The sequence below is a fragment of the Trachinotus anak genome, unplaced genomic scaffold (assembly GCF_046630095.1).
Source record: "Trachinotus anak isolate AG129_WGS33_773 ecotype Australia unplaced genomic scaffold, CSIRO_AGI_Tana_v1 ptg000011l, whole genome shotgun sequence".
Classification (NCBI taxonomy): Eukaryota; Metazoa; Chordata; class Actinopteri; order Carangiformes; family Carangidae; genus Trachinotus; species Trachinotus anak.
Window position 1 is genome coordinate 25,853,864 of NW_027273862.1, and position 24,148 is coordinate 25,878,011.

General features: G+C 39.3%; 1 protein-coding gene and 1 long non-coding RNA gene across 2 annotated transcripts in view; one reads left to right on the forward strand and one right to left on the reverse strand.

Annotated features, from left to right (window-relative positions):
* LOC139628032 (uncharacterized) overlaps positions 1-24,148 on the reverse strand; it is a 48,715-nt gene that overhangs the window by 6,923 nt on the left and 17,644 nt on the right. The gene's annotated exons all lie outside the window — the stretch shown is intronic.
* On the forward strand, positions 17-22,315 carry lingo1b (leucine rich repeat and Ig domain containing 1b). Its single transcript, XM_071489347.1, has 2 exons — positions 17-1,629; positions 16,956-22,315. Exons 1-2 carry the CDS (start codon positions 1,618-1,620, stop codon positions 18,813-18,815), a joined length of 1,872 nt encoding a protein of 623 aa, XP_071345448.1. The 5' UTR covers positions 17-1,617; the 3' UTR covers positions 18,816-22,315.

Here is a 24,148-nt window from a genome sequence, read left to right on the forward strand (position 1 = left end):
CTAACACACAAAGAGAAAAATTCATAGCACCATTGAATGTGAATGCAGATGTCATGAATCAGCTGTCCAATCTTTTTATAAGTGGCCATAGTGGGGGCAGTACCATTCAAAATGTAAAAAATGACATGAATTCATCCTGCTCCATGTCAGGTGGTTTTTATCCTTACCGTTATCCATTTAAATTCCTCCAACACCCACATTTCATCGGGTTTTATTTCTCACATGAAGCATAACTCATCTCTTTTAGATTAGCTCCTAGTTGGCAAAATGAGCCATAAATTTCTTTTATGTTGTATTGGTGTAGAGTGCTTCCCCTTTTCCAACTGCCTGAATAATTCTTTCCCCTCTGTATGTTTTATTGTACAGCAGAGATGTGCCACCATTGGTGGTCTTCAGCTCTGTGTACTGCTGTTTGTGCAACAGATTTAGTGCAAAGGCAGGGTTGACTTTCCTGTAGAGGGTATATGCTATAACTTGGTTTTAAAAAGTAAGATGAAAAAATTAAAGCAATTAAATTTAAATAAAATAAATATTTTGATATAAACAATAAAATATGGAATCAGATGTATAAAATGAAATACAGATGTTTTTTTTTTCTAAGCCTTACAACATCTGTCACACAGTTCCTTCAGTGGCCAGGAGCCCTTCATGTCCACCACTCCACTAAATCCTGAGCCCCCTAATCTCCCATAAACACTCCCTGACTGTGGAGCCTCCTTGGCACTGCCAGCATGTGTGTGCCAACCCCATATACCCATTAGCACCGTTAAGCCTCTGCTTCTAACCACCAACCCCCACTCCTCATGGGAAAGGTGAGCTCGTCTGATGATTACCTCACTTTGCACTATGGGTGGCATTTATCCTCAACTCTGGCGAGAAATCTTGAAAACAGAAGAGCACTTATCCATCCACAGTCATTACCAGTAAAAGTTTGCATATTGCAGAAACTGACTTTCATTTGCTCTATATCCCTGTTGTTTCATCAACCCCCCCGTAGCCCCCCTTCACTTTTTTGCTCATCTTCATCCCTCTGCTGTTTTTGCACGTTTATACTTCTCCCTCTCTAACCTCCTTTTCTCTGTCACCACACACATCATTTTTCCCTCCCTCTCACAGCAGCCTCTCTTCCAGTTAACCAGATCATTTCATTCCTTCCATAAATAGGAAGTGTACAGTAAACAAAAATCAGACGAAGCTGCCAGTGCAATCAAGAGAATATTTCTCTCCATTTCTTTTCAACTCCCCTCGCTTGCCTGTGCTCTGTGCCTCTCATACTCTCAGTGCACTGCAGCTCCTCCTTCCACCTCTCTCATCAGCTGCCCCTCCCTCTTCCTCTCTGTCTCTGCTAGGTGCAGCATGTATGTGAGCGTGTGTGAGCCAGCAGAGCCGCCCGTGTGTTTACATGTCAGCCTATCACTGCTGCCGGATTTAGCGCATCTGGAGAGGACGAAGGCATTTCTCAAATGCCCCTCAGACAAGGGATTCTCATCGCTGCATATATCCCTCTCTACCGCTTGAATCCAGCCTGTCTTGAATCCTGCATCCCTGTCTCCATGCTTTCGGAGGCATTTTGAATTTCCTTGGCAACATGGAGCTGCCTGAATTAGAATTCTCTGCATGACAGTCCTGGTAAGTACTCAGTCTCTATGGTGGGCTTTGAGTACTGAGGCACTGGATCAGATTTATTATGGTGCAGTGGTGGGGCCAGGGGATCGCCAGGGAGCAAATTAATGTCAGGAATAAAATAGTGTATCGTAGGCAAATGGAAGGGATGGAATGAAGAACTGTTAATTGAGGAGGGCTCCAGATCTTATTTGTGCTTTGTCATCCAGATGGGTTTCATTCTGCTGTGTGCTATGCAATCTGGGTTTGTGCTGATGGAACACACACATATGATGTGTGCATGTAACGTTTGAATGTACAGTGTGGAGATTAGATAATTTTCATGGTGTCCATATAAATACAGGTATACACTACAAATATTATATTGTTTATGTGTGCATGGATCCATGCTAACACACATATGTCCCACATTTTAATATCACAGCTGAAGGTGTGAGGCTGAGCAGGAGAGTGTCTGTTTTGTGTTTCTCCCTGAGTGTTTGTCAGGGTGGTTGTTGTTGCTTCCTAATCTGCCCTCATTAACATTCATGTTCCTTCAAATGCCAGTAAACTCCTCTAGACTCACACTTATTCATTCTCAGCAGCCTTGTGCTGTTGGCTATATCCAGTGGCGATGTGGGATCCTAAGTAGGTGTTTGATTTGCCACAGGTTAGATAGATGGGTGGTTTTGGTGGTGGCAATGGAGGGTGGGTGACTTTGTATGATTATTTATGCAGGCCAAATAAATGATCTCTCATAGTTTAATTTCCATTGCCTGTTATATTTGCATCTTCCTAATCATGGCTGCAACGCTCCAGCAGGCAGACAGCTATGAGGGGACTCTTCCTCTCTGTTTTTTAACAGTGCAGTAACAACCTCTGCCAGCCATAGACCCCCAACAGTCTCTATGTGAAGGGTCTGCTCTTCACGTCAAGGCTTTATGAGATAGACACAGCTTTTACTTGGGCCCCTGTAATCAGGTTATGGTGGCTGATTGGAATCTTTTTTTTCTTTTTGGTAGTTATTTATGCGTGTTACTTTGCGTGCAAATCTGCAGAAATGAGCAAAGCATGATTATGACTGCAATTTCTGATTACATCTGTTGAGCAACTGAGTAGTTAGAATTTTTAGCAGGTTTTTCAACAGTCTACATATTGTCAGAGTTAGTTCAGTTTTAATGCAAATGCAAATGTAAATGCAATATCAGCAGTAGTTGCTAATTATACAAATTATGCACCATTTCTGCACATATTACAGCTGTAAATGAAGACTGGATAATATACATTATATTATGCATTATAGTGCATTTCAATCAAATTAACATTGATTTGATTATATTAGATTACATTTTGTGTTATATCAGCATATTTTTGCATAAACAATATATTTAACCTGCATCTAAATGTTTTTGTTTTTTTAGCAGGTGGGGGCAGCACAACAAGTTGCATTTACAGAAGCTAATGAGGATGTACCTACACAAACAACACTGAAAAAATTATCACCATATGCAAGATGTGTCAAATTTGTTAGCAAACAGTTACCCATTTACACATTCAATAGATGAAACATTGATGATGATAGAGCTAATATTCACTCTTTTGAGATCTGTTTTGGTCTGCCCCACCCCCTAAATATCTGGCTATTTAGCTGCTAAATGCTACTTTATGTTCACTAGCTTGTGACCAACTTTCTCTATCTGCCACATGGTACTCGGTGGATAGAGTACTGAAGCTGCCTGCTGTAGATGGAAACCATGCTGATGAGAGCGTTGAGACTGAACCAAAACAGTGAAATTGTGAAACCAAAACAATGAGCCAAAAAACATGAAACGAGAAATGCAGAGTCAGGTAATTATTGTGTGTGTGACCCTTTTCACACAATAGTTATTTGGTCAGTATAAAAACATTGACTATTGCACCTTTAATGTTTTTCACAATGAAGCACAGTGTGAGGTTATGCACAAAAGCTGGTAATACCCGACACCTGCATATATGAGACTGATGATAGCCTAATGGATGTAATGGATAATGTACTTTGATGCTCTGAGCTCAAACACCTACACTGGAAATCAGGACCTATTGTTTACATACCAGTGTAAGGCACACAACCCGCACTTGCCTTTTGAGGCTGCTCAGCAGCAAACAAAATAGGAGTAAATTAAGTTGTGTGTATGCATGTATCATTACATGTTACTAAATTTAAATTATCCATTCATTCACAATTACCAGAAATACAGTTAGTAATACCAGTACAGTTATTAAGACAATGTACACACACACGAATAAAAAATATGGAGCCTACTACTTTAGTCTATACAACACAAAACTAAACAGCTATACATTATCAAAGCAGTGCTGCTGTACATTTTTCACAATACTGTGCTCCGTGCTGTCATATCATTATGTCCTGTGATATAGTAGTGTACACATAATTCTGAACAGGAGCCAATTTTCTCACAGGAGGATCAAATAGGGATCATCAAAGCAAAGGTTATGTTTTTTTATAGTAAGATGTAGTTTTTTTTCCCCCCCAGTTCAAATGGAATAATATTCAAGCTAACAAATCACACGTTAGAGGAAGTTACAATTAGCAATATTTGTAGCAAAATTCAAAGGAGACATAAGTAAGTAAGCTGAGATGAAAGCCACATGGCTTTGTATCATGAGCACGGCTGGATGTGTTCCACAGTTCACTGAATATGCTCCATGAGAGTAACAATGATACAAAATGAATAATTTCACCTCCATCTCAAACCTTTGGATGGTCTCTTATGGTTTATATTCTGATGTTTTAGGTTTTGGTTGTAATTATAGCCTATTTTATTTACAGCTAAAATCAGGGCAGCCCTGCACAACAGTTCATTTGTGATGGCCTAGAAAGGAGCAGTGTATGATCTAGGGTGTTACTATTAAAGCATTTTCTGAAACAAGATCCATCTGAAATCAAGAGGCTGCCACATCAGCCATCAGCCACCTTGAAAAGGAAATGGTGAAAGTGATTGTGGTGAAGACTGCCAGACCACGTGTTTATACAGTGTCTGCTGGATGGTGAGGTGACAGACGGAGGCAGATCTGTCACAGGATACTCAAATTTGCGTTCTACAAATGTATTCAGAAGGTCACAGTCCTGCTGCTCTGCAGCAGCCTTCCACATTTCCTAATTTAAATTTAATAATAACTGCTTTATGGAAAATATGAGACAGTCAGGGTCTAGTAGGATGGAGGACTGAAGTTGCCTCATGTTCATCCTCCAGGCTGGCTTCAAGCTCTGGCTGGGGAGAGCCTACAATGATATACAATGGAATTGATCACAGTGGAAATTTTGCAAAGACTGTCTCCTCCCATTCATCGGTCTGTCTGTTCATCCCATTCTTTCAGTGGGCTGGTTTTGATAATATATGTGACACCAATGGTCCATTTCTTCACCAGAAAAAAAAGGACATAAATTGTTGCAGGGACTGGGGCAGCAATTAAGCCTGTGGAATTAGAATTTGATTTATTGGCCAAGTTTGTTAACACACGTAAGGAATTTGGTTCCAGCCACTGATGACTCTCCAGCAATACTGACAATACACAGATGATGTCCATATTATTTACAGCCAATATACAGTATACAAGCAATTTACAGATTATATAATAAACAAACAATATAGATGAAGTATAAGTGTGTATGTTACAGCAAACATCAATAATGTGCATCAAGTCTAGGAATGAAATTGTGATGTATTGATTCAATATAGTATTTGTAGATGTGTAGCAGGCTGCAATAACTACCTGAAGGAACAGGAGCAGATATGGCATAACAGATGATGATAGTAACACCATGAGGAAAGAAAGTGCTCCTGTGTCTGATGGTTTTTGTATACCAGTTTCTGTAGCAAGCAAACCAGGGGTGTGGAGCTGCAGAAGGTTGTGTCCGGGGTAGAGGGTGGATACCCGACCCAAGAGCAACCCAAGTGAGGTTCAGACAAAAATTAAGAAATTAGGTTCAGGTCAAGCTCAGTCACATCAGCTGAACAATAGGCAGCAAATGTTAGACTTTTGAATGACTAATTAGGGCTAGCCTAGTTAACATGGCACTCTTTTTAGTGAAAATATAGTGTAAAAATTGTGTAAATAAAAGTGATGGACCTAACATCTTTGTTGCCTCAGCTTACATTAACTGCATTGAGTTCAGACCTTAAAATAAATGCCTGTTGGGTTTGGGTCAGGTTCAGTTACTACTACTACGCTCAGACTTGGTTTGGGATCAGACAGAAATATGATGCCCATGCCACACTGTAGTCCAGGGTGTGAGGAATCTGCAATGATTTTTACGGCTTGTTTCCTAGTTCTTAAAGAGTATAAAGTCCTGGAAGAAAGGCATGGGAGTACCAAGGATTTTTTCTGCTGTCCTTACTGTTCACTTAAGTCTGTTCCTCTCCTGTTTTGTGGATGCTTTGAACCAGACTGTGATAGAGGTGCACCGGACAGATTCAATGACTGTGGTGTGGAACTGGCTCAACAGCTCCTATGGCAGACCATACTTTCTCAGTTGTCGCAGAAAGTATATCCTCTGCTGGGACTTTTTGAGGTTGCAGGTTATCCATTACTGGTCTTGGAAATGATAGCTGCCAGAAAAAGTCTCCGCTGTTGAATATTGTGAGGCAGATCAGTGCTGAAGGGTGCCTCCTGAATTCCGCTGTCATTTCAACAGTCTTGAGTGCCAAGTTGTTCCGACTTCTCCAGACCATCCTTCAACCTCCTCACATCACCATCTTGGATGAGTCTATTGACCGTAGTGTCAGCTGCAAACTTCCAGAGTTTAACAGCTGGGTCCTTGGAGATGCTTTTGTTGGTGTTATTAGGGAATTGATAAAACTTTATTAACACCAACCCCAATATGAATTTTGGTCCCAATCAACTGTGTTTCCCACAGGTTAAGTATTTACTCGTAGTTGTGGGTGGTGGGTGCAGTTTAGAGGGGGAGAGTGTAACCTAGGTTATTTTCTGTAGCGACAATTTAATAAATGCTCCCTAAGCGCCTCACATGCAGGTTGACAGTAGACGCTAACTACTGCAGCTGTCTGTGATCTAGAGATTCAGCATCTCGCCTATTTTGTACGAGTGGTTCCCACCAAAAATAGAGAGGGAAATATTTGTTGATAGTCATACTGATGATACCAGCAACATTATATATACACCTTACACTATAGTTTCAATTTCTGGACTTTATATGAATATGACATAGACATGAAAAAACATAACTTATATTTTCAACCATTTTAGCAACTGCATGGAGAGACTGAGGAAGCCATGTGTACTATATGGTCAAAGCAGAAACCCAATATTGTACAGGTGAAGGGCAGAATTTTACTGCTCTCTCACTGTCTCTCTTCCTGTTTCTCTCACTGTGTGTGTGTGTGCCTTGCTCTGAACGAGGGTAAACAAAAGTCAAAGCGAAGTCTGTGTAGAAAGACAGAGCTGGCAGTAGCAGTGACGCAGCCGCCATGCACACGCAAGGAAGGCCATGTGTTCTGACGCCGTTTATTTTCTGAACCAATTCATCTGCCTTCGTCTTCAGTTTGGCGCTTCACTTTTTTCGTTCTCACACACACCTCCTCACCTACGTCACACATGCAGAAAGTTCTCCGGATGGAGAGGGAGACGGCCACAGGAGAGAGAGAGAGGAGCGTAACAGCAAAGAGAACTTCATCCCGCCGTCTTAAAACAATTATATGATAATTTATACTTGATGTTCACGATATAGTCATTTACTACATCCCGCATGGAACAAGCCACAATACATTGAGTGTATTCAATATATCGCCCACCCCTAGTACAAATGTTTCAACAAAACAAGGTCCATCCCAACGTTCTTTTGCAGGGTCACAACCATGGGTCATGCATCATGGGTTTTGCACCGTCCAATTGGTCGCCGATTGTATTTCTTCAGACCAATCACAAACAAGCCAGAACATTGTTGTTCACCTAGGCCTAAAGTAGAATGATAATGGGTGAAGTCAGACCTTCTCCAGCTCTAACACAGCACTGTGGAGATAGAAGACATCCAGGTTGTCAGCCAGATCTTTGTTTGCCGCAGCAGGGGAGGGTGGTCTCTTGTAGTTTGGGATGTCTTGCAGGCCTCTCCACAACTGCTGAAACTGCCTGTTTTTCAGATTTGATGTGTAGCTCGTTTTAGGGACCTGATCTCCTTCGTTATTGAGTTTCTGGCCTGGCCTACAGGTCTCTATCCCCAATTCTGTTGGCAACCTCCTTGGGCTGATGAAGTTCTCTTAGTCTGGCTGTGAACAATGGCTTGTTATTGCTCCATGTGCAGGACTTGATTGGCACACACATCTTCACAAAAGCTGATGCACAATGTCACAGTGTCAGTCAGTTCATCCAGGTTTCCAGTTGCAGCTTCATAAACCCTACAGTTGGTGTGCTGCAGTTCCTGCTTTGCCTCCCTGGTCCATTTCTTCACTGTTTTGACAACAGGCTTCGTAAATTTTTGTTTCTGTCCATAGATTTAACCAAGCAGTGATCAGAATGCCTCAGTGCACGGAGAAGAGATTTGTGTAACAACAAGTCCACTGTCTTATTATCCTAGGTTAATTGATATGTTGCCTATTTTTGGGTATGCTTTAAATTTGCTCTGTTTAAATCCTCAAGTATAATGAAAAGTGAGTCTGTTTGTTTTTGTTCGGAGCCAGTTCTCTGGTTGGCCAGGATTTGCAGTGCGTCTTTCGCGCTGGCCAGGGTGGGATGTAAACACTAGGATGATGGCGGAAAACTTGCGCAGTGAATACAATGGTTTGAAGTTTATGAACAAAGTCTCCAAGTTCAGGCTGCAGTATTTACATACCAAGGCACTCTAACTTCATATTTGTGCCGTAGCTGGTAATTATTGCCTGAGTGCTTTGGTGTGAAAATCTCTCAAAATCTTCCATTGTACTTTCTTTGAAGGGCTGTAAGAGGCTTGTCTGAGGTAAAATTGCCTTTGGCATGGCATTCAGCTCTTTCTTTTCAATTCCAGCCCAAAACATCTTATATTCCCTGATGGTGAGTAGGGGATAAAGGTTTGTGTAATTTCCAGCTTATCCTACTTGACTTTCAAGAGGAATGGGTGTTAATGAAGAAAGAAGCCTCTTTTGTAGTATTACTGTTAGATTTTGTCAATGAACCAAGAAACATGGTAATACTGTTTCGCAGGTGGAGTATACTGCAAGGTTCATTCCAGGACCTGTTTGTCCTAGATTTTAATGTTTACGAGGATCATTTAGCTCTTTAAACATCCCTTGTCATGGATCTGACACTGTTATTGTTGATTGTGAGCCAGAAAAAGTCCAACCGAATATAAAAAAAAAAAAAAAAAGAAAGGTTAGAAAAAAAATGTCTTTGGAGGGCAAATTACATCTACATTAAGTAATATTTTCCATATAAACATAAAAATCAAATGAGTCTCTTGAAGGGCTGTTAGAACTGCTTATTTCAGAGAATAAATAGCCCAGTCTGCAGCACTGTGCAGCTTTCAGCCTCTTCCAATTAATTGATTTGGTTGACCAGCTCGTCTGGTTGAGTACCTCTGGCTCTCACTGACCCCCACTATAAAGCCATGGGCAGCTGCTCTCAGCTCAAAAGCTTCCAGCTCAGAGGCTCCCACACACTGATTGTATGCTACTTCCCCAGTGTGAAACAGCAGAGTGGGAGCCAGTATCTTTTGGAAAGTCGAGTGCCTGGTAAAGACAGTCGAACATCTACAAACACCAAACAGACCCAAAAAATGAAAGACCAAACCAGGGCCAAAATGGAGGTGATTACAGGACCATTTCTCACAAAGAGTCCAAGAATTTAAGTGTAGAAGCCAAGGGTATATGTACAAGTAAGTAACAATGGGCCAACCTTAGGTTAGTTGGCTAATGCAGCTTTATTTAAAAAAAAATTTTAAAAATAAAAAAATTTTAGGAATTTTTAAAACAATGCTGCAACTGTTTTCACTGGTTAAAACAAGAATCCTTTAAAATAGCTCATCTGAAGTTTGCAGTGTTAGAAGTTGGGGAATACTTTAGTTTGATCAAAACTATTTTAATCACCAAATCCAAACAAAATAATCAAAATCACATTCACTTTAAGAAACTATTAGTCATGGTGAACCTACATGTCATATTTGAGCTAATCCAACTACAATATCCAGGGATGGTTACACATTGTAACCAGACATCTATGGACATGTTGGAGCTTTCTGATGAAGCTTTTAAGATCAAGCAATCAGAATAAGCCCATTCAAGTTCCCTGCCAACATTTAAAGTTCAGCATATTGTGACATACAGTATGTCATGTTCATTCTGATTATTATTAAAACTGCTGGCCGACTCAAATCTGAGGTGACAGAAAGTATGATAATTTTCTGTTTGTGCATTTTTGTAATAGAAATGGCAGGTGCTTACTATTACATCAACATACAATAAAGACAGAGAAATTCAAGGCACTCTGAGTTCTGAGTGTAGTAAAAAGCTTTTATTCAACCATGGCTGACACCCACATGTTCCATCAGGAGTCTTCTTTGGGGTGTGACACGTAGGTGTCAGCTGAGAACTCTCAGTGCTTTGGATTTCCCTTTTGTTTTTGCTCATGCTTCTAATCCTCAACTCTACACAAACTTTTCTGAGTGTGATTTTTTTAATGTTTTATTGAAGTATATATGTTTTAACAGCACTGCAGCTCTCGGTTTCTGAGATTGCATGTACTGTTGATTGTTGTTAGACGGAAACCGTTAGTATTGAGCCATGTTACTATTTATTGATTCAGAGACTTGTCTGCATGCATGGCAGAGGCTCCAGGCCATGTGTGCTCTGTTTGAGTGCTTGCATGTTTGTGGCCAAATTACATGCTGCGGTGAAATACTGAAACAAAAGACACACTGTGAGTGTGTCCGTGTGTGGCTGGGACATTCACTTTGGTGTGCAGAAAGTCTTTTTCATGTTGTTGCAACGATGAAAATCAGTTGTTTTTTTTGATACATTTTGCTTGAATTAGCTTTTATTTTTTGCAGTGTTTTTAGTGACTAGCACTGTGTTACTGGGTGTCTCTTGCTTACAGTATGCTGTTTTTGCAGTGATCCACATCAGTTACTTTATCTTGTGTTACTCCAGGGAACCATAATGAGCCTTTTTCACTGCAGACATTTTGAATCATCATACCAAGAAAAGTTGTTGCTTATAACCTTACCAATGGATGAGAACCATGAAACTGGACCAGCTAAATGAAATTCAGCTATCACTATTATTTACCCCTGTGCTTTTCGCACTGTCCAAATGTCTTCTGTGAAAAAGGTCTCTTCATATAATTTCAAGGGACTAAGGATAGAGGGTATCAGTTGCTGCACAGACTGAAAAGCCCCTTGAGGCAAATTTGTGATTTGTGTTATGTATAATAAAGCTGCCAGCTGACCAAGTTGTCTCTAGAAATGTTGTGGCAGCAAATTAACTGATCTTCATCAGGTCACGATAAGGTGAGTGTCTCACCCAAAAAAGGGTCTATTGAATTGTTTTAGGTGCACTACTGCAGGGAGGAAGGGAGAAGAGGACCAAAGATGATCAGTTTAGTGTCGTCAACTGACAGCAAAGGAGATGAGAGGGGCCTTCTGACCTTGAAACTGGTCATGCCCCTACAGGAGTAAAGCGTGAAGAACTAACTTTCAACAACACACACACACACACACAAAGAAGGCTGCAGTGTTCACTGTTTAAAGTTCACACTAATAATTGCTTTACTGTGTATGTAGAGAAAATATTTATTTTCGTTTTATGTAATTTGAAAAACATTTTCATGAGATAATGCCATATAAGGTATTGGGGTTAAATAAGTATTACATTACAATAAAAGCATACAACCTGCCTGGCCTGATAACTGGATTAATGCAGTGTTGATCAGAGGGCAGCAGAAGTACTTAAGAGAGGGACAGAGTCAAATGGAAAGCCTAATGGAGACAGTTTCTTTCAGCTGCATAGTTTAGGTTTAGGTAGAGTAATCTATGTCATGACCATTCATCTACAGTGTAACCTGCCAAACTGGAAACTATCCAGCATGAATGCCAAAGCCTCAATAACTCCATATCACTGCATATCTATTCCCTTTAGTGTATTTGTGGACATCTGCTCAACACTGAGGACCTCAAAAGCCAATACTAACATTTGGCTAATTCTTGTACATGTTTAGCTGGTCAGTTGGTTAACACATTTTTTTTCTTTTGTGCCAAAATAATATGTACAATATTCTGATTCTGTGCTCATATTTGTTTCCACAGTGGCACAGAGCTTCACAGTGCACATTTAGCCACTTCTTAAGCGTCCGTAAACTGCTTCTTCTGAAAAATTTATTTTGCAAAAACACTTAACACAGACAGCTAGTCTTAGTGAAATAATGCTCAACATAAATGAGTCGGACTCAAATTGTTTCGCTTTTGAATAATTAATTCACTGGATTATGAGGCATGAAGTGTATTGAGTGTGTCTGTAGTGATTTAGCTCTCACTTTAGAAATTAAAAGTATCTGGTATGTTTTGAAGTACTTAGGCTGTCAGAAAGCTACACTATGTGAATTTATTGTGCGTTATGGAGACATTTTTACTTTTGCATGAAATTCCTTCCAAAACAAGCTTCTGCGCACTCACATGTCCTCCACAATGATCACTATAATTCACTGGACTCTTCTAATGTCTCTTGACACTGTCTACTTCCAAAGTATGGGTGTGGGTATATTCTGCGTAATAACTTCTCAGGCAAAAGCCTATGCCTTTCTGGCTGAGAGCCCTGCTAGCTAGAGGATACTGCTGTCAAAAAAGAAAGAGTTCAACGACCCCATGCAGGTGTGTTTCTGCATCTCAACAGGAGCAGTTCCCATGCACTGAACCATTTTGTCCTCCTCTAAGCATTTGATCCTGGCATAGTGGATCATCAGATCATGCAGTTTCCTTCTTAGGTTTGGAGGGGTTGTTACCTTTATCTTAGGCTTCCATGGAGGATTTGTTTCATGGGATTTCTCATATCTAACTGCTTGCTCTTCTGGAGGATGTAGATTAGCTGGCAGACTTTCCTGCAATACAGTTCTGAAGTGTCTGGTATTTAATGCAATACAATGATTATTATATTATTGCAGGTCATTCTATATCTGTAATATTATTACTCTTAGCATGTTAAGATGTTGCATGTGCAGATCTGTACATGTTAGAGATTTGGCTTCCAACTAAATGTTCGCATGCCAATCATGAAGCAGTGAATTTGAGGCCATACGTAAAAAATTCATTTGGATTTTTTAGGAACCCAGCCTAAGATTCAACCTTTCCTGCTGATAATGAAATAACTCACAGAAAAGCACAGAAGATGTTTGCTCTTTAGATATCACATACCGCAGGTGTCATTCTGTCTCTAAAAGAGTCTCTAGACATTTCAGAGTGAAAGACTAGTCCACAAACATTTTCACTTCTATGCAACCCACAAAGTTTTTTTGTTTGTTTGCTTTTTGACTTTTAAATGTTTGCTTTAAATTTGTCAGTTGAGCACAAACATACCAGTGGAGGCAATCGTCATCTCTTAAATCCTATACATATTTACTCTGGTACTTTGCAGCTGTAGCTTCCTTTTTGTTTCATCCTCACTAGTCTCTAAACAGTCGCAGAATAATCATAGCTTTTTGCCACTAAACAACAAGCTGTGCATAGGAGGGATGCTAATGAGCACACTGTTCATGACTATAATGAAGAATACTGAAGCTAGCAGTGGTCTATTAAGTACAATCATTTATGAACGGTCATAAACAGAAACTAAAGCATTATGAACTCAAACATGTGGCATGTACAGGATTGTATATGTCTGACTTGCTTAAGAAGATTTAGTTTTGTAATACAACACTTTTTAAAACTCTTCCACCAAATACAATCACGGCTTTTTTTAATCTAAATGGTGTTTCAGAAACAATGACTGCTCACATATATAGGCCTGCGAGAAAATAAAATGAGACTCTAATGTAATTTCATCAGAATTACACACTACTACAAAGGTGGGTCATATTATTGAATCCCAGTAAGCAGCATTTGTCAGCGATAAAAAAGAAAAAATAGAGAAATCACCCGTGCCTGAACTGCAGGCGCATCAATCAAAACAAAGCTAAATGATTCAATATATCAAGGGGAGTGCTCTCAGAACTCAAGCTGCATTGATGATTCATGACAGCGGTCACAAGTTGAACCGATCCAACAGGAACACAGTTATAGAGAAATGACAAATAATGCTAATTGGTTTGCAACTAATGACAAAGCTTTGTAGATTCAACAACGAATTGGTTACCTCAGAGTAAAACTCATTTTTCATGCACTATTTGCATTGTTTTGTCTGCCATCCCTAGCTAGAAAGGGTAATCATTCTTTTCAATTCCCCTCTAGATGTAAATATCCCTGCAGTCCTACCAACATTACACTGTAGGCTACAACAAACACAAGTACATGACAATAATTTAGAAACAACCAAAGGGCAGGTACGCACTGATGCATATCGCTCATTTGCTACCGGCACACATTCAGTGACCCATTAGCTGTGCACACCTCTCTTTCTGTTTGCCCTCTATCAAACCACACAGCATCATAAGAGAGGAGACAGAGCGACTCAAGGCAACAAGACATGTAATGGTGAGCCTAGACATGTTTCTGAGAGAAGACTGCAACAGGGTGAGAGGTCTGTAGAGAAAATGTGAGCAGTCATAGAAAAGAAGGTGAGAAAAGGTTTGGACACTCCTATTCTTCCCCTGCACAATACTATCAAAAGAATAATAAGAGAAACAGGGTGGGGACAAAGAACATATGAAGCAATAGATCAAGGTCTGAATGGCATTTTTGATCTCTTGAAAGAAGATAATAATATACAAAGCCAGTCTAAGCATGTAAAGATTAGTTTACGCTGTATAAAAGGTACTGGATTATTATAATTGAGAGGTTTTTTAGCAACTTCTTTTTTTTCCAGAATTGTCAGCTCAAGGTCAGAACAAAGTGGTGATACAGTGAGTAGATCTGGGCTGTAAGGCCAGATTACACAGATAGCACCCCCACCCTTACTACACTCTGAATCATAAATCATGCATGGTACTCTGGTAAGGAAATCACCATTGCATTTGCATTTGCTTGTTTTCGATTAGCAATGACATTAATGAGTCTCATCCTCTTTCATATTCCTGACTTGACAATATAAAATCATGTTCTGTGTCAAACAGATAAACACGTCACCCATTTTCAGCGTTGAGCAGCTCAGATATTCTCTCATTTCACTCCAAGGTTTAGCATCCGTCACAAACAATCTCATACATACACTGCGCATGAGATTTTTCTCTTTATGTGCACTTAATGTTTTTAGAAAACATTTCACCATGCCTATGCATTTGTAAATTAACATAATTAGTGAGAGACATAAAGGAGTGGGAAGAAGCTACTGGAAGACACTGAAGCTTTCATTCTGTGTGCTTTTTACAATGTAAGCTATGCAGTGAACTGACGCCCAACATGTTTGATATATGCAGCCGACAGAAATGAACAGTTCTGGAGGAAGTGAAAATGGAAGCAGCAATTACTGTTCCATTGGAACTACTCAGACCACAATTCAAGCTGCCTCAGTCCCGTGACTTTACTTTACCGAGAGTGATGTGTAATTTGTGTTGGTGCAATAAAAGCAGAATCATTCTAATCTTCACTATGAAGTTTAATAATTTTTCAAAGCCACCGCAGTGTGGTAGACAGCCAAAGAGGTTCTAAAAAGCATTACACCGATAATTTCAAGCACTCTTACAAAACCACTTTTGTGGCGAATGAGTTACAGAAGTATCTGCAGTGTCTATTCAGCTCCCACATATCAGGACAACATGTTGAATATTTGGACAGAGGCTGTATTAACCTCTCATTATGGAATTCAGTGTTTGAAAAGTAAAAGATATATATTTTACATCACTGTTTATTGTTTAATCATTACATGAAAATTTAGAATTTAATTTCCCAGTTGTAAAGTAACATAAATATACTACTTGTTTTATGACATTCATTAAAGTTGGCTTTGTTCTTTTACAGCTTCAGGCACTTATATGCTTTTGCGTCCAGATAAAAATGTCCAAGTAAAAACATCAATTAAGTCCAGTTGACATTATGCAAACAAAGCAGTGGTGAGGCCAGTCTTATCGATAAAAACAAATCATACCATCATTTCTCTTGCTTTCCAAGAAGCTCTTCTCAGAGTGTGTCCCACAGATAAAGCTGTGACTGAAATCGCATGATTGATTTTAGAAGTAGAGCTTGAAGGTTTTAGCAAGTTAAAGTGCCCCTGAGTCAAAATCAAATAGGGGTTTAAAGTCCTCTGACAATCTCCCTCTCTCCATTTATCACCACTTGGCAGCGATCTCTGTTTTATATCACTGCAAGGTCAACAGCTCAGCAGTGGCATGGGATGTGTTAAGTTTGCAAATGTGTCTGGGATCCATTTAAAGATATACCATGGCATTTTTGACTGCCAATTAAATATGGTTTATATCAGCGTGGACATTGTGTCACTGACATTGACAGTAATTGTTTTCAACACAGTCAGCAGTCAGAGGCACAGCAGTGTGGTTACACTGTGCGGCCAAGCCTTTTTATTGATTGGCTGATTTCATTTCTTCCAAGGAAAGTGAAGACAAAATGAAATTTTATGCAACTAAAGGAAAAAGGCAGCCTATATCTTTGGGACTTCGTTATGAAGGTTATTTTGTTATGAAATTATGAAAAGAGATTTTATGATGTAATAATTGTATTAAACTCATACTGTAGGTTATGTTGAAAAATGAGCCAAAATTTGGGAAGACTATAGTATCAGAGGATTAACAGCTCATCAACAATGGCTCATCAGACTGTCATGGTACAGTATCTTAAGAAATATCACAGGAAAACATTTCAATGATCTTATATACATATATATATATATATATATTTCTATGAAATGTAGGGAAAGCATTTCAGGATAACAATTATTAAATCAGTGAAGACACAATATATTCTCACTATTTTTATACATTTGGACAGCCTATCCATATTTGCCCATGAATGGAAACCTTAGCAGTAAATAGACATAGCTTTTGGCATTTTGTGCGTTTATCATTGTTGTAGTTATTTATGCATTCATTAAAAATCAAAATGTGATAAGTACGGAACCTGCGAATCCTGTTTTCGTGCATTTTTTTTTTCCTTTGGAAGCCAATGACAAAAAGATTTTCATAACTCCTGTCTGTTGCTTGATACAGTATCGTTTTAGCCAACTGTGCCACCATTCCACTCTACCAACCTGCCTTTTTCCATGTCTCCACAGGTAAGCAGTAGGATGGTGTCTGGGGAGGCAGGAGGGCACAGCTACTTGGTGGCGTGCTGGCAGCCCATCCTGATCCTGATGCTGGGCACCGTCCTTTCTGGCTCCACCACTGGTTGCCCGTCCCGATGTGACTGCAACGCTCAGGAGCGTTCAGTTGTGTGCAATCGACGGAGACTGGCAGCCCTTCCTGAGGGCATCCCCACTGAAACAAGGCTGCTAGACCTCAGCAAGAACCGTCTGAAAACTCTTGGGGCCGAAGAGTTCATTAATTACCCTCAGCTGGAGGAGCTGCAACTTAATGAAAATACAATTTCAACCATAGAGCCTGGGGCTTTTGGCAACCTTATGAACCTTCGAACTCTAGGTTTGCGCAACAACCAGCTGAAGCTCATTCAGCTGGGGGTATTCACTGGCCTGACCAACCTCACCCAGCTGGATATTAGCGAGAATAAAATTGTGATTCTGCTCGACTATATGTTCCAGGAGCTGTACAACCTTAGGGCTCTCGAGGTGGGTGACAACGACCTAGTATTCATATCACCCCGATCATTTCATGGCCTCAGTAACCTTGAAAGCCTGAATATTGAGGGATGCAATCTGGCTTCAGTGCCCACTGATGCCCTTAGCCATCTGCATAACCTGTTGTCACTTCGATTACGTTATCTCAACGTCACTGTCATAAGGGATTACTCCTTTAAGAGGCTGTATCGGCTCAGAACGCTGGAGATTTCTCATATGCCTGTCCTCGATACCATGACCCCAAAATGCTTGTTTGGACTCAACCTTACATCACTGTCCATCACAAACTGTAATCTTACCATCATCCCCTACCAAGCCATCAGTCACCTAAGATATCTTCGGTTTCTGAATCTGTCTTTCAATCCCATTCATACGGTGGAAGGGAACCAACTGTTCAATCTGCAGAAGCTCCAGGCTTTTCATTTGGCCGGTGGAAGATTGGCTGCCATTGAGCCCTACTCCTTCCGAGGACTCAACCATCTCCGTGTACTCAATGTATCCAGCAATAGCTTGAGCACCTTGGAAGAGTCTGTCTTTCACTCAGTGGGAAACCTGGAGACACTGGCTTTATATGACAACCCATTGGCATGCGATTGTCGTTTGCTCTGGGTCTTCCGCCGGCGGTGGAGGCTCAACTTTAACAGACAACAGCCCATGTGTGCTTCACCTGAGGTTGTGAAAGGAAAAGAGTTCAAGGACTTTCCAGACATCCTCCCTTCTGACTATTTCATCTGCCAGAAATCAAAGATTGTGGATTATAAAGTTCAAGAAAGCCATGTAGATGAGGGAACTACGGTTTATTTCGCTTGCGAAGCTGAGGGTGATCCAGTCCCTGTGATAATGTGGCTATCCCCCAAGAAGGAATACATCACTACCAAAACTGTGGGGTCAAGACTTTCTGTGTCTAATGAGGGCACGTTGGAGGTGCGTTATGCCCAAATCCAGGACAACGGCACCTACATTTGCATTGCAAGCAATGCAGCAGGCAATGACACCAAAGCTGCTCACCTGTTTGTGCATAGCTACTCCCCCAATTGGCCCCACCAACCAAACAAGACATTTGCCTTCATTTCCAACCAGCCCAACGACGAAGGTGCTAATGTGACCCGGGCCACAGTTCCATTTCCATTTGATGTAAAGACACTTATCATTGCAACCACCATGGGATTTATCTCTTTCCTTGGAGTTGTTCTCTTCTGTCTTGTAATATTATTTCTCTGGAGTAGAGGGAAAGACAATACAAAGTCAAGTATAGAGGTTGAATATGTGCCACGTAAAGAGGAAACAGAGGAGGCCAGCCCAACTGAGGCACCCATACAATTCAACATGAAAATCATGTGAATCTCAACAGGAGGTCATGCAAGCTTATAAACTGCAGTCGGGATGCATACTTTCCTCGCTTCACATATGTACTCAGTTTATGAGCGATAGAAATCGCACAGCAGCAAACGCATCTTGACACTATACCCTAGATGTTTTTTTTTTTTACTTCAGGGACTGACTCTTCAAAGCAAATGTTGAATTTAAAATATTACAATTTCTGTAAATTTGTATTGGCAATACACAATCAGTATGTTAACATGCACTCAATAACCATTACTGTGTGTAACCAAATTATGGTAACAGTTTTAATGAAGCACATGGAGTAGAGGGATTTCCCCAATAAACAGAGTTTACATTATAGGCAGGTTACTGTATGGAGGAATGTAGAGATCATCCTGCAGGTATAATCTCTTTATCAGCACAAAATAAGAGAAAGATCTTGTTGTTGCAGTATTGTTGGAGTTTGCTGTCTTTTGCTTTGACGGATATACAAAGCACAATAATCCACTATGAGAATCCAAGTTCTGTTACTTGAAATCCTAACCTGAAAGCATTTTCTTTGTTTAATTTTTTTTCTTTGTTTGTCCCATAACAAGAAATTGACATATACATACAGCCGACTTTCAAGAGACATTATACAGTTATGAAGTTATATTCAGATTTTTTTTATTTTTTTTTTAAATTATAGTTACAAGACTTCAGTAATAATTTTTAGAATAGTGTTTTATAAGGTGAAAGAAGTTGTAATGTTCTAGGAGTGTAATGTTACCAGACACATTTTTGGATCTCAGTCCTCTGAAATGCAAATTTTAGGATCGAGTGTACCTCCCCACCCGTCGTGTGTCAGTGAACATTGGCCTTTTAACTATTTTCGAACATCATTAAATTTTATTTGGATGTTTTCTCTGCTCATCTTGGCACTGCTGTCTGGAAGAAACCATGTCCAAAAATATCAAACTGTAGCCTGTATGTCCATTAGTTGTCACAGACAAATAATTTCAATTTTACTGAGTCTACTGGTTATAATAACTGGAATGAGTCAAATTAGAAGTGTGCATGTTAACACACTGAATAAGGTAAATAAGCCAGTCCTACAGTATGTGCTCCCTTTCGCCAACAAAGGAAGTTTGTCATTAAATGTATTGACTTGTTCAGCTATACATATTTTTTCTGTATTTTATTCTTTCCTTGTACATTATGCTATGGCACAATAGAAATGCTTTTAATGGCTGTGGGTTTTGAACATATTACAATCTAAAGAGCAGATAAAATATTCAGTTAACATATTTTTGATGTAGCTAAACCAAAAGAGAGTATCATTGCTTTTCAGAGTGTATAAAAGTACCTTTGAAAATCATCAGATTAAGAAGTAACAAAGTTAATTTGTTTACCCATTTGGCAGCTCAATAAGTGAGAACACTCTGCCCAAGTCCTGAGGTTATAATGTCGCTGGTGCATCTCAAAAATGGTGACATTATTAATTTATTGCCTTAAGCAACCCATTTTCCAGATTTCAACTGAGCAATACCCAATATTTATGTGTAAGATGGAGTTTTATGCCTCATAAGGAGTTTATGTTGTCTAATTAAATTCACAGTCAAGGTCTGCTCTGAAGATAATGTGTTCATTAACTCTTTAAATACTTGTTTAAAAAGGGATGGGCAGATGGAAATTCTATTAAAATAAGTAACATTTTAGACTATGGGTGCTTATTTTATGCTAATCTACTTGTGACTACACAGTTTTCATCTCCAAGAGAGTTGACCTACCTGCTGCAAGTAATGTTCACAGATCTTATTGCTTTACTTAAGAGGCACACAGTAGATCACACTTTTAGAATACCTCTTATTCATCTTTGATTGTTGGCACTTGACAATTTAGCCATAAAATCATCTAGTGCATTCAGACCTGGTGGCAATGTTATAGCATATACATGTCAAATCTCCAAGGGATCTATGGACTGGTGCACTGTAAACCAAAATGAAATAACGTTTGACCATGGTGCACCATTTCAACTGCCACACATGGCTTTCATCAGTCCAAGCTGCATATTGTACACTTCAGCTTAGTATAATGCTAATGTTAGCATGCTAGCATGATTATTTCCACAATGTGTAGCTGAGGCTAATGTGCATCTATAGGTCTCAAGGAGCACTGGAGAAGAACAAGGTTTTATCAACGTAACCTGGGACTGCAAGTCAACACAAAATATTTCTTAATAGTGAGCACGGTAAGTGTGTTAGCAGTCATGAGTGCTGCTAAGGGTTTGTTATAGTGACAACAGATGATCAAAACATAAACAAATCATATAAGTGTCAGTTTGACACTAAAGATGGATCATTACACTAAGGACATAATGATGCCTGTTCATGTTTTAAAGCTGTAAGTGTGAGACTAATCAAAAGCACAAGGACATCAAAGAGTAACTTGTTCAGTCCGTAAGTATTTTTTGATTTATGTTACATTAAATAAACATAACGACATGTGAAATTGCATAACAAATGTATAGAAATTATGTATGTGACATCAGAGGACATCACATTCACTCCTGTCTGGGTACATCCCTGAATGCGTCTTGTTTCATTCTTAAAAAAAAACAAAAAAACAATAATGCTACAATAATGATGATTAAGTCTTGATAAAGTTACTCAACCCAACAGGAAGTGTTGACTAATTGCACTGAATATTTATCATTAAATCTACAACATGGAGAAATGGTTAAAATAACAGTCCTCACAACATTCCTGTGAGTTCATAATTCCTGGGTCACTGGTCATCAGTTTGATTCACCAACGCTTTCCAACACTTGTTTGACTTCCTCTCCAAGGCCTGTTGCATCTGGATTAGATGGTTAGCTGAATACAGCAATATAGGTTGCAATAAGTATAACACTTGTAAAACCAAGAAAGAAGTATGACAAAAAGGACAATGAGTTTCAAGAAGGAAAGAAGCATCCCAATATGAAACAGTTTTGTTTCCAGGCCAATGGAGAAAAATCCCTCCTTTTTTCTTCTCTTATGGATTTTTTAAAAAGTAGTATGTTTATAAAGCAACCCATTTTCTGCATTTTTGACGAGCTGACACCAAAACTGGCCATCTACTATGATTGATGAGAATTGTGTTTTGCTCCCTCACGCCACTGCAGCAGCACTAGAAACATGACAGAGTTTGTAACAGTGTTTAAAAGGATAAAATGTTATTTACGTCTCAATTTCAAGCAAGAGGTACTTGCAGACCATACTTTATAGAATTACAGCTGTGCTCTGGCTCATAAAGAGACGAGCAGTAAGCAGCCATGCATTGCTGAGCCAAGTAATCACTGAAATTTTAAAATCAATTCTGTGATGAAACCCATGTGGAGATGCTGAGAAGGACAGGCTGATATGGATGAATGAAGTCTGTTTATTCTGTATCAATAATAAGCAACTAATTGGCAGCAGAATTATGCACAAAGTAGAGCTAAACCACAGCTTCCTGAGGACAAACAGCAAATTATTGTGTAAAAAAATAAAAATAAACCCAAGCCAGTATTCTTAAGAAAAGCAGTCTGCTCCATCTACTCAATATTCCTATTTTGATTAAGTGATGCCCTAGTTTAAAATCTGAGTCATAACATCCTGAATTCATTTGGACCAACTTGATGTACAGTTTTATGACTGTGAAACCAATTTGTCTAGAGATGTTTTCTGGCCATAAAGAAGGGCTACACTTATGTAAAAAGAAAAATTCAGAATATTTTAATCACAGTTTGTAATAGAGGAGATTAAGATTAATAACAGCCAATAAATAACCTTAGGGGTGGAAAGTGAAGGCACTTCACAGGAAAATAATGAAGCCTGGGGCATTTTCTCTGAGACAGGTAAGGCGAGAGCTAAATCTAGCAGTCATTATTAGCAGTTAATAAAATCTATTCAAAAGAGTGTATTGGTAACCTGGAGCCTTAAAAACTACTAAAATAGACCAAGCATTCAAAATATCATCTTTTGATTCATTTGATAAATATTTTGATCCAAGATATCATCACTTGTCACTTAATTTGTCTCAAATCCAGATACAATCTACATATGATTTAATACATATTCATTTACACCTTGCCACATGTGTCTCCATTAGTGAGATAAGAAATCCAATTTGCATCTGTTCATGCTAGATGCAAATCTAGGTCATAACACACTCCAGTGAAGGCAGAGCAGGTAATGCACCTAAAACTACTTGCCAGTAACTGAGGAAGTCAAAAGAAGTGGCAGTCATTAGCTACCTACCTTTCTAGATAACTAAACTATCAACAGTCTAACTAGCTGGCTGGTCCTTCCACACACTACCTACTGATGTAGTTACAAGCGTGGGAAGTAAAGACTGGAGAGACAGCAGACTAGAAGCCACCTGAAACCACATCAGACAGTAATCCATCTCTAGTTGGGGCATTTAACACTGGGTTTTGACACTTATTTACATTTCTGACATGTCTTTTTTCATACAGCCTCAGAAATAAGTGAATAAGTGAATTTAAGAAAAGGCAGAAGCTTTTTTCCACTACTTCTAACTTTACTACCATTACTATCAATACCTCTCTGTGTTGGAATGCTTGTGATAGTACAAGTAGGTAAAACAACTTAGTAAAATGATTGCAGGTAATTGGGAGTTCCTCTGAGCCAAAAAGGCATTAACAGAGAGGTTTTTCTTAAAGCACCAACACAGACAGTGAAATATCGATTATATGTACCTACAACAAGAGACACATCTCTAACATCTCAGACCTTTCTGTCCGAGAGGACACAATGACCTTGAACATTTTTTTTGTAGTTACAATTTCTAAAAGGCAGAGTGGAGTGGCACTTCATTACACTCACCCCATTTTACCTGATAGAGTAACTGAATGTGCAGGTCATTTAAACAGGGCATGTGCTTGACAGTTGATCGCAAATGACCTCACTGTGCAGCAGCTACCTGCTTCCAGCTCCCTACAAATTATCAACATGTGTCACCTTTACAGGGAGTGGGTCTGATTATAAAGATCACATGAGTTTATAATGTAATATTACAAGAAGATGCCTCATTGATTAGTGTTGAATATAAAGATTAACTGGAATTAAATAGGAATCCAAGCTGTTACTGTTTTCAGTCATCATACAGACCCAGCTGATCTTGCCTTTACACCTACATACTCAACAAATTGTGCTAACCTCTTCAGCTCACCACCTCTATTATTCATATTTATTCATTTTCACATTGCTCAAAAGAAACAAAAAAAAAGGTACACACTGCATTGTTCTCCTAGAAAAGAAATATCTTGTTTAGAAGAAGATTGAGAAGCTTATTCACAAACTTGAGCTAAATATTAGTTTTTTATG